The 11942-nt window shown below is 39.1% G+C and overlaps 1 protein-coding gene across 1 annotated transcript; it reads left to right on the top strand.

Annotated features, from left to right (window-relative positions):
• The first annotated feature begins 840 nt into the window (after window positions 1-840).
• Window positions 841-11920, top strand: LOC141434227 (uncharacterized). The gene is made up of 11 exons (XM_074096601.1): window positions 841-1042; window positions 2881-3042; window positions 4155-4317; window positions 4880-5001; window positions 6245-6486; window positions 7278-7411; window positions 7491-7617; window positions 8834-8932; window positions 9976-10166; window positions 11008-11135; window positions 11551-11920. The coding sequence occupies exons 1-11, from the start codon at window positions 973-975 to the stop codon at window positions 11664-11666; spliced, it is 1554 nt and encodes a 517-aa protein (XP_073952702.1). The 5' UTR covers window positions 841-972; the 3' UTR covers window positions 11667-11920.
• Window positions 11921-11942: the final 22 nt, after the last annotated feature.

The following is an 11942-nucleotide window of genomic DNA, read 5'->3' as shown; positions in this document are numbered from 1 at the left end:
TTTAAAGTGCAGAATTTTATATAGTATAATAGTAGTTTTGTAAGTAGGTAAATAGCAACCTAAGGTATATAAAATATCCCTAAACTATGGAAGATTCCGTATAAAATACGAAATCCTTAGAAAAATATTACTTATTTTTTTCGTAATGGCTACGGAACCCTATTTTAGGCGTGTCCGACACGCTCTTGGCCGGTTTTTATTTTTATTTTAATGTTAACTAATATTGTCATCGTGATTGTTTGATTGTCACGGTCTCTAGTTTCTACCGACCAACCAAGCAAAATTCTTACTGATAACAATCGTCATAATCATGAACATAATTTATAATCAGCATTATCGAATGAGGGCTATCGTTTTTTGTCTCACTAGATGGCGCACTGTTGCGTGAGGTTTTTAAGTATGGCTTTCAAAGTCTGTTATTACGGGCGTGAAAACAAAGTTTAGATTAAAATCATATTTAATATACCTTAAAACCGTACCATAAAAATATCGAGCATGCCACAGTGTTGCATAGTCCCCGTTTTGTTCGGAAAAAAGGGAGGACAAAGGTTTCCGAAAGACAAAACAGTCTCACAACACAGACATTCATTGCCCCGGAACGCATATTTGCCATAATTAATTTCAGATATTGTAAAATATTCACAAAATTATTCTAATTATAAATAAACCCGCGTAGCTCACCCAAAAACTATGAGATTTGACATTTCGGAGACCTCACGCTACACTAGCGCCTCTAGTGGCGAATTCATACGCGATTATTACCTATTGAAAATCATTGCCGTACCTACACTATAAGTCAACTTAAATGATAATGGCAAATCCTCTTCAAGATACCGAAATATTATCAAATTTATATTACAGATGTAATGAAAATATAGAATTCATTCATTTGAGAACGTTTTTGAGGTTAACTATGAGTATAGTTTTAAAGTTTATAGCGTATGTTTGTGTGTAGATCTGCTAGTGTTAGTGATGGAGAATACAATAAATGGAGAAAAAACTGATGAAAAGGTGCCTTTCGAGGTAGCACTTGATAAAACTGGTAGGATATCCAAAATTATTGACACATCTTTATAATACCTAATAAGTGTGTGTCTACGTAGGTTCAAACTCGGGCACGCAACTTGAGAGTTTTTCAAAATTTCGCGAGTAGGGTTACCAGATAAAAAAAACAAAAGTCCGGAGAAAAAGCTTGATTTCCGTCAAAAAATCCTGAGACAAAGGTCGCAATACCAATTTTTTTACCCAAAAACGTAATTTAGGTACAATTAAAAAAGTCAATTATCTGTTATCTTAAGTATTGATATTATTGTGATCCCGGTTGATTTTATTTGTTCAATTAACATGAACAAAGTTGATTTGATTAGTTAATCTCTATTATGTATAAAGAAAATTATATTTTGACAGTGTTTCTTCTTAATAAGCCGTGGTGGCCGAGTGGTTTGACCTATGGCCTCTCAAGCAGAGGATCGTAGGTTCGAACTTCGAACCCCGGCTTGCACCTCTGATTCATGTGCAGAATTACATTTGAAATTTACCACGAGCTTAACGGTGAAGGAAAACATCGTGAGGAAATCTGCACAATCCTGCAAAGCGATTCAATGGTGTGTGTGAAGTTCCCAATCCGCACTGGGAACGCGTGGGAACTACTGCCCAAGCCCTCTCATTCTGAGGGGAGGCCTGTGCCCTGCAGTAGGACGTATATAGGCTGGGATGATAATGACTTCTTAATAAAAAGATCTAAAAAATCCTTTATTTAATTGAGAATTCTAAAACTCCTGAGATTTCCCTAGACAATATTTTAGACGATTTTTTAGACGGTCATTTCTAATTTTATGTATTAAATTCGGGTTTTATTACTTGTTAGGAAGAGGGTAGACCGGTTACGTCCGATTTATTTTTCTGACTGACAGTTATACCAGCATGCCCGCAATTCTCCAGTCGTCTCGTGATCTTTGCGAATGCAACTCTATCGAGCTGCTCTAAAATCAAGGTACACGGAACAAAACCCGAATTTAATTCATAATCCAATCCAAGATTTCCAAAATCCGACCAGAATCCTGAGAAGGGTCTCAAAATCTTGAGATATCAGGACAAAACCAGAGATATGGTAACCCTATTCGCAATAATTTAATATTCACCACAAGCTTTCTCTGCATAAAACTGCGAAGCATTAATGGCATTCAATAGTGTGTGTGGAGTTCCCAATCCGCACTGCACTCGCGTGGGAACCACCTCTCATTCTGAGAGGAGGCCGTGCCCAGCAGTGGGACGTGTATAAGCTTGGATGTGTCTGCGTGTGTTATGAGGACGACTAAAAAGTAGTAAGGACCTAGTAAAAACTGTTAAAAATTTAATTTTTAATACAAGTAGCAAGACTGTACTTTTTGTTGATTGTACTTGCATTGTTATTTAAACTGCATATCCGTACCAAATTTCAAGTCGGTTACTATTAACTATTGAGGAGCTCCCTCCTGCGGAGACGATCCTGGCAGGACCACCAAGATGTCACTACCAGAGAATTGTATTGTCTCCAAATTTACATAAGTATTGCAAATTTCAAATCAATTGGATCATTATTATAATTACCTTTCGACGTTCTGATCACATTACATTGTGGTATATTATGGGTGAAAAATCACGAAAATAAAACATTATTGGTAACGTTTTTGGAATATTGAATCTTTGGAATAAAACTAAATAACTGGGTAAGCTGGAAGAGATCCCTTTTTAGGGATAAGCTCACCTTTTGTACTTCTTCCTGTACCTATTTCTATTTTATTTTATGTCTAAGAGTTTACACACATACATATATAATGTCAGGGTTTTTTCAGCTTTTTCTAGGTTAGGTTATTAAGAAGTATTTCCTATAATCCCCAGGCTATGGAGCATACACCTACCGCTGCACAGGCCTTGCAGCTGTAGCGGTGATATCCTACGCATGCGTGTGCTACAATAGCACCATATTGGTGCCCGCTAGCGCCTGCGATCTTGGCACTACTCTGGGCCAACAGGGCTCTATGGTTGCAGCGCCATATATGGGTACATAAGTATACATAACTTATTGAATCACGCGTTACTTTGCGGAGGTCCATATCAATTGACTGGATGGAAAACGAGCAAGTGAGTCTCCTGATGGTAAGAGATCACCACCGCCTATAGACACCTGCAGCACCAGCGGAATCCAATTTGCAATTGCAAATGCGTTGCCAACCTAGTAGAGGCCTAAGATGGGATACCTCAAGAGCCAGTAATTTCACCGGTTGTCTTACTCTCCACGCCGAAACACAACAGTGCAAGCACTGCTGCTTCACAACAGGAATAGCGAGCAAAGTGGGTGGTAGCAGTCCGGGCGGACCTTGCACAAGGTCCTACCACCTGCAAGAAGTCCTACCACCTAAAGATATGCGTGTTCATGCAGTTGCTCCACCTCCACACTGTAAGAACACACACAAATCACCACCACCACATTACACAACATTAAGGGGCTGTTTCACCATCCATTGATTAGTGTTAAGTGACGGTTAAATGTGATGCCGTCTCCGTCTATTCGAACAAAACAAATAGAGACGGCATCATATTTAACTGTCACTTTACACTAATCAAGAGATGGTGAAACAGCCCCTAAGTGTGAAAGTCTGTATCAGATAAAGATAGTGACTTCTCGATCTATCATTCAGTTTGGTATAAATATGTCACTTAGGTATAATTGACCAGACACTCCTTCACCACTTCGCCACCTTACAGACCTTACCTTATCTAAGTAAAAACCTGGTTCAGCTGACGTAGTCGGCTCAGTCTTGTGTGGTTACCTCAGTGACCGCCACGGTCGCTGGCGGATGCTTGTGGTAGCCCTGATCAGTTCGGCGTTGGTCACGCTCTCGCCAGCCTCTCCATCAACTGGTTCACATTGCTGCAACAATCACTCTCTATTATACTAGGCTATTCCACACTTTCTTTACGCGTTTGACCAGGATAATATCGTCTAAGATTGCTTGTACCTTAAGTGCGTAGCTATCAGATCCAAAGAGTGACTTCTCAGTCAAACATTCAATTCGGTATAAATATCTCACTTAGGTATAACCGACCAGAAACCCTTTTACCACTTTGCTACCTTAACAACCTTATCTTACCTTAGCAATAACCTGTTCCAGCTGGCGTAGTCGGCTCAGTCTTGTGTGGTTACCTCAGTGACCGCCACGGTCGCTGGCGGATGCTTGTGGTAGCCCTGACCAGTTCGGCGTTGGTCAACGCTCTGGCCAGTCTCTCCATCAACTGGCTCGCATTACTGATGCTGCAATGCTGTAGCGCCTTTCTGTAAGTACATCAATTCTAGTTGGATTCTGGTCCTACGTTTCTTGGTTCTGTATTCAGTTTGCCATACGCATTTGCTTGTAGTTTATAAAGTAGTCTAACTTTTACAATACCTATAGACATGTCTTGGTTAATGAAGTCGTACCAGTTAAGTCAAAGTTACACCAGCGCCAGTACTGGGTTAAAGTAAGAGAAGCGGTCGCTCTGGGCGCCAGGTGGCAAAGAGCGCCATTTTCCAGTTTCCAGTGGAAAATACAATTTTGGTAGAGGCTTTTGAGAGGCGTGAAAGTGGGGTAGACAATCTCGCTCTACCGTGTTCAAGGGCTAGAGTCGACGTTCATTGCACCAAGTTACTAGAACTATATCTAACCAGTTTCAATTTTCAAAGCAAATCAATGGTGTGTTGGTACCTCATTTAAGTATGATGTAATAAAATTCTACACTGAATGAAATAAACGATATAAACTTTAAACTACATGCTTATAATTTGCCTACGTAAGCTTCGTTTTCGCGCTGGTTTGTGAATTGTGATACTTTCATCAAATCACTCTTTGGTTTTTTTTAGAGCTGCAGGCATATATCCAATAGCAATGACGCTGCTCAGTGAAAGTGTACCACTAGTTCGACGGAACCAGACGATGCTGGTAGTCTCGAGTCTGATGATGGTGTCACAAGGCGTCATGGCAGGTATGGCCACCACCAAAAGACCAGGTAAGTTCGGAAAGACCAAGTAGTTAAACTACTTGGTCTTTCCGAAAGCGCTGGTAAATAGTCTAAAAAGGTTACATGTAAAAGAGTCCTTTGTTGGGTTGTACATTTTTTTGACCTGATAATTAAAATAGTTACATGTTAACTAAATTGATGTCCCATTTTCATTTTTCTAAGCTAGTTAGTTGTAGATTATGGTTCGTAGAAACTTCTATAAAATAACGCCTCAATTAATTCACATTCATCTATCATACCAGCCTACATATGTCCCACTGCTGGGCTCAAGCCTCCTCTCGGAACGCTTGAGCCGTATTTCCCACCCGAGTCCAGTGTAGCTTGGGAACTTCACACACACTATTAAATGAGTGCTATCGTTTTTTGTCTCACTAGATGGCGCACTGTTGCGTGAGGTTTTTAAGTATGGCTTTCAAAGTCTGTTATTACGGGCGTGAAAACAAAGTTTAGATTAAAATCATATTTAATACACCTTAAAACCGTACCATAAAAATATCGAGCATGCCACAGTGTTGCATAGTCCCCGTTTTGTTCGGAAAAAAGGGAGGACAAAGGTTTCTGAAAGACAAAACTGTCTCAGACCACAGACATTCATTGCCCCGGAACGCATATTTGCCATAATTAATTTCAGATATTGCAAAATATTCACAAAATTATTCTAATTATAAATAAACTCGCGTAGCTCACCCAAAAACTATGAGATTTGACATTTCGGAGACCTCACGCTACACTAGCGCCTCTAGTGGCGAATTCATACGCGATAGCCCTCATTGTTTTCCTTCACCGTAAAGTTCGCAGTACAAAAGTGTAATTTCACACATGAATTCTTGCGACTATAACTCTTAGGTCAAACCACTAGGCCACCTTCTTTGGATCGTTATCTGAGGATCTTTTAAACTACCTGCGCAACCAATTTAATGCAGTTTCATCAAAAAAATACAGTGATTCAAGAAGGTTTATATATTACTATGTACGAGTACATAACTAGCGACGCACCCCGGCTCCTTGAGGATGCAATTTTAGGGAAATAGGGGTGTAAAATTATCGCCTTTGATTAAGTAAAGACTTTCCGTATATTTTCACTTCTTTTTCGAGATCCCTACCTCCTAACTTATTGATTTAATTTTTTATATTAATCAGCCTTCAGTTTTAACATTTTGTCTCCACGTTTTCTCTTTCTAAATCCTTTTTTCCCTTCTTATTTCAGTACTAGCCATCCCAATTATACCTCTTACTTTCTCCTACTACATTCCTGCCCTTGGCATCTACTGGAACTCCTGGCGGACCCTGATGCTCGTGTACTCCTTGCCGGGTGTTATCGCCTTCCTGGGCTTATACTTCTACGTCCAGGAGAGCCCGAAGTTCATTCTTGCCAAAGGAAACACAGACCAAGCTCTGAGGATATTGAGGATAATTCATAGGGTTAATAAAGGAACTGATGAGTTTCAGGTACTTACACACATTTTTTAATGTGTTATGTGTGTTTTAATGTGTTATGTGTTATGTGTTTGTGTGTTGTATGTGTTATGTTATGTTTAACAGTAACTATGTGTTTTAGGACGGATTAAAAAAAATACATTACAACAGATAACAGTAAATCCTACTTCCGACTAATATTATAAATGCGAAAGTTTGTGAGTGAGTATGTTTGTTACTTCTTCACGCTGAAATGGCGGATCGGATTTAGATGAGACTTGGCAAAAAGTTAGTTTATAACCTGAATGAAAACATAAGATACTTTTTATCCCCACGGAATAGGGATAGAATCTCGAAATAACAACCGCTGGGCTTAGAGTCATGAAATTTGGCAGGTACTTATGTAGGTAGCTGGACCTCTGTAATAACACATAGGCAACATTTAACCCGATATTCCCACGGGATAGAGATAAAATCTTGAAATTTCAACCGCTGGACTTTTAGTCTTGAAATTTTGGACAGTCTTACACAACCTCAATGAAGACCACGATATAAATTTTGGGAATTCCCTCGGGATTTTTTTTGAATCCCGAAATTTCAATTGTAACTACCAGATCGAATATAGTATACGTGTGCGAAGCCGCGGGTAAACTCAAGTAACAATATATAAATTTTCCGTCTAATTAACTATCCTATGAATTGCCCAGGATTTCAAAAGTATTTATCACCATACCAAATGTTATTTGAATCAGTGCAGCGGTTTAAGCGTGAAAAGGACAGATACTTAGAGTTAGCAAATGCAAAGCGTCTTGGTATTTTTTCAGGTAGAAGGTCTAATATCAGATCAGCCACATGGAGCTGGTAAGCCGTCAACGAAAGACCACATCGTGCCACTGTTCAAACCACCTTTACGGAAATACACTCTCATCATGACCTTGCTCTTCGTAATTATGCAATTGTACGTATTTTAGTACACACAAACCACGCGTGTTATCTAGCATATTCTTCTTTCCGCTTATTGTTCTCACCATCAACAGTATAGGTGGTTTCCTGATTTGGCTCCCGAAAATATCCAACCAGTTCATTAAGCTGCTTCAAACCGGAGAAGGTTCCAACATGACGCTCTGCTCTATCATTGAGACTAGTCTCCACAGTGCTCATGGCGTAAGTTGCACAAGTTCTTGCTTTGCTAGATCTTAGAAATACCATGCCCTCGGTACCGCTCTGCTTTCAGAGCATGACATGAGTGCGTGTGAGCTAACTTTGGGGGCGGCAGACGTGAACTTGCCTTCGAAATCCAAAAGCTTAATGGTTACTTGACCTGAAATGTATATTTCAGAACTAAATTATTGTTATTATTATTTTAAAATTTATGACGGTGGAAGCATTCTACACTTCCACTGAACGTAGATATAGTTTAGATATAGTTAGTTAGTGTTTAGTATTGTAACTAAGGGACCCCATACATCCCTGTATTTTATTATTTTTTTATTTTTTTTTTGTATTATAGTAAGTATTTTATTTGTAATTATATTATTATGAAAAAATGACTTTCTGCCAAGTTTTTTGCGGCGCATTCTTCTTGACAATGATGGTCTTTCCGAAAGCGCTGGTAGTTTAAAAAAATGACGTGTAAAAGTGCCCATTGCGGCCTATTTACTGAATAAATCATTTGGATTTTTTGAATTTGAATTCTGATTTGAATAATGAGGGCCGGTTTTCACGGAGGCGAAATATCGCTAGATGGTGTTAGTATCGTGAAGTCCGTTTGACGTTTGCTCGTGATTGGTTAAATAACTAAATGAGCCAATCGCAAGCAAACGTCAAACGAACCTCACGATACTAACGCCATCTAGCGATATTTCGCCTCTGTGAAAACCCTCAATAGTCATCTCTTATGCTAAAGCATATTACGAAATTAAATTATTTTCAGTCAGTCCTTTAGAATATTGGACAAGTATTTTTTCTTTGGCAATTAAGCAAAAAATTATGAGGATTGTTAGTGTTTCTTGTGTGTGGCAATTTTTAGCTAGGCGTGACGTCACGGGCCACCACTTCCAAACTTTGACTCGCATTATCTTTGTCATTCTGTTTGTGTAATAAATATGACTGTTCAACATTTTTTGATAATCTAACCTATACAGCCACAAACAAAAAAGTTTCTACATTTTTTTAATAGGTACCTATTTTTTAATTTATATAACTAAAAGAAAAATAAAAGGTAGGTAGAAAGTTAACAATTTTTTCCACTGTTGCTATTTCATTTCCTCGCAATCTAATGAAGGCTTTATGAACGTCTTGAGCGTTTTATGCTCTTGTTGTTCAATCTACTATTTACCGAAGAAACTACCCAGTTATAAAACACCTCGTATTTTTATAGCCCAACACAAGCGCGTCATGCTCCCTGAACGTGACAGCTCTGTTGATGGTACTCGTGGTTAGCGGCATGCAGTTTGTCTCCAACGGTATACTGAGTCTGGTCAGTATAGAAAACTAACATAGAAAAACAAACGAAAGTGTCATTATCTTTAGCAGTAAAATTTGTCGCATCGCTTGCGTGTCGAATGTTCTTTTTGTATTTTTTTTTAAATAAAAAATACAAAAAGATTCCGAAAAAAAACAATCTTAATTTGATTGCTTAGTAACGACATCTCTTGTCCGGGTAAGCGGTTAGTTCCAATGAAGTGCCGAAAAAAGTTTCTCGATGAGGGCTACGGTATAGATGTCGCTAGCGTCACTGCTTAAGTGGCTAACATAAGAAACAAACAAGCTGAGATATGAGGTGCAGAGGGGAAATTCGTGTCTGTACTGTTGACCATCAGTGGTGTAGCGGTATAGCACGCGGTACGGAATACCGAGGACCTGGGTTCGATTCCCAGTGATGGTCTTATTTTTCTGGTTTTTCTGTGCATCTATATTTCAGTTTGTATTTTCAAGTTAAAAATTAGTTAGAGTTAGAAGCGGTAATATAAGCTACGAGTTAGCAGCTCCAATTTTATTATGGATGCTTACACGCCATAGGAAACTACTGCTACTGTCCGTCAGTACCTGCAGGGCTACTACGAAACTCGAAGTTTGTATCGTACCGTCCCTCTCGCTCTCGTATTAAATAGTATAAGTGTCAGAGGGACCGCACGACACGAACTTCGAGTTTCGAGTTTCGTAGTAGCCCTGCTGTACCGTTCCTCTACTCTCGTGTTAAGAGCGTTTATACTTGCTGAGCTGGCAACGTTGCGTTTTTGTTAGTTTTTCTTGATTATTCCGTATAAATTTAATGAAAATTAAAAATCTGGTCCGATAGAACTCTTCTTAATATATAAGTTAATGTGTACTTACTCCAATAATTATTCGTGATAGACTTTTATACTCTTTAAAAATGAATTAATGTTTATTAACGGTTTTTAAAGAAAATAAAACTCTATAACAAATAATTATTGGAGTAGACACATTAACTTATAATAGGGACCAAACGAGGGCAATAAAATGGTCGGACATATAGATACAACGTGCTTTATTTCCAAGGCGGTAGACCGCTTCGGCCGCCGCAATTCTGTTATGGTTCTGGTGACTCTGTGCGGCGCGAGCGGCGCGCTGGTCAACCTGGTGCCCAACGCCATCGCGACGGCCATCTTCTTTGGCGGTTTCCTGGTTGGCATCATCGTAGTGGGGGCCTACACTGCCATTGCTGTTGCCCTGTTCCCTACACATTTAAGGTGAGTATATTACAGGAAAGAATATTCGTAAAACATAAGACCCTGTTTACATTAATCCAGTAACATCCAGGGTCTGATTTACCCACAGGGTAATGGTTAGACCCTATGAGCTTGAGGACCAAGGGGGTGGCGAGCGCGGTGCTGAGCTGAGATTTACTTACACAGTCATCATGTCAGCCGAAAGAAGTCCACTGCTAGACATAGGCCTCCCCCATGGCTGTCCACTCACTTACACAATAATATTTGGTAATTTTGGGAAAACACGTGCGTTAAAATAAAATTACTGCGTGCGCTCTCTCACTAACCGAATTGAAAATTGTTGCGTGGAGGCGCATATTCATAGTTAGCTTAGGGGCTTAGGGGGGTCAGAACCACAAAAGTAATATGTCAGAACTCTAAATGGCAGTGGTAAAATCGTTCCAGTAGGCTAGGTAGGTACATAACTACACCGCATTAGTAATATCGCAAAGAGTAACACGAGATCGATCGAGCAACGCAATACTACTAGAACGATTTTGCTGGAATAGTGTAAACAGATCCTAATCATAATCATAAACGGGCTCTGCAGGGCTACTACGAAACTCGAAACTCGAAGTTCGTATCTTACCGTCCCTTCGCTCTCGTATTAAATAGTATAAGTGTCAAAGGGACCACACGACACGAACTTCGAGTTTCGAGTTTCGTAGTAGCCCTGCTGTACTACGAAATGCAAAATTCGAACTTCGTATTTACGATACGAACTTTGATTTTCGAATTTCGCGCCCCCCTTGTGACGCGTTACGTTCTGCCGAAGATCACGATCACTTTGACTAACGGCTGATACGGCTGATTTGTTATCCAGGACTTTAGCCGTCGCGTTTACCTTAACGGGCGGGCGGCTCTGTGGGTTCTTCACGATCCAGATTGTCAACTACCTCCTGGTGCACAGCTGCCGGCTGGGCTTCTACCTTTTCGCTGCAGTCTTTGCTAGTAAGTTCAAAGAGAGCCGCATAATTTTATAAGTCATAATTTTTGCTCGTCATAATTTTTGTTACTATTCATAATTTACTTATCGTAAATTTTTCGGATTTTTTTTTTAAATATGAATTGACTTTCAAAAAATGTACTTAGGTTAGGTGGTTTTGAGAAAAAAGTTATGATAAACAATAAGTAGGTACTTTATGACAAATATTACGAGTACATTACGACTCAATAATTATGCGAGCCAATAACGACCCGACTATGGATGTTAATATTTATTGCTGTAGGTACTTACTTGAGAAATGTCTATTCAAATCAACGTACTTGTTTATTCATACGCAGACGTAGTTATCTTTGTAGGTACTTGTCACCGCTGAGTAGCAAAGTAATTGATTTTAATTAATAAAAACATTTTTTTATTCAGGTTCTGCTTTAGTGCTGACTTTGCTGCCAGATGACCGCTATCTCAATAAACCTCGGTGTGACGATCAAGCGGAAGAGGGAGTAGCTTTAAAACCTTTAGTCAAACCACCAGAATAGAACATCGAATACAAATAATTGTTAATGAATCAGAATTAAGAATCACTTGAGCTTAAGATAATACTATGGGTAGGTACAGTCTAAAAAACTGAATTGATAAATTCATAATTCATTTTCAAACTGATTTTATTGAGAAAAGGTTCCTGAACATTGTCTAAATGATTCGATTGTTTCATGACTGTACAAGCGTGTTTACGAAGCTACTATTAAAGCAGTTGAATGAAAATCAAACTATGACTGAATCGTAAATAATACTATTGTTTTACAATAAACATT

This window comes from Choristoneura fumiferana, chromosome 13 (genome assembly GCF_025370935.1).
Source record: "Choristoneura fumiferana chromosome 13, NRCan_CFum_1, whole genome shotgun sequence".
Classification (NCBI taxonomy): Eukaryota; Metazoa; Arthropoda; class Insecta; order Lepidoptera; family Tortricidae; genus Choristoneura; species Choristoneura fumiferana.
This window is presented reverse-complemented; position numbering and strand designations above follow the sequence as displayed.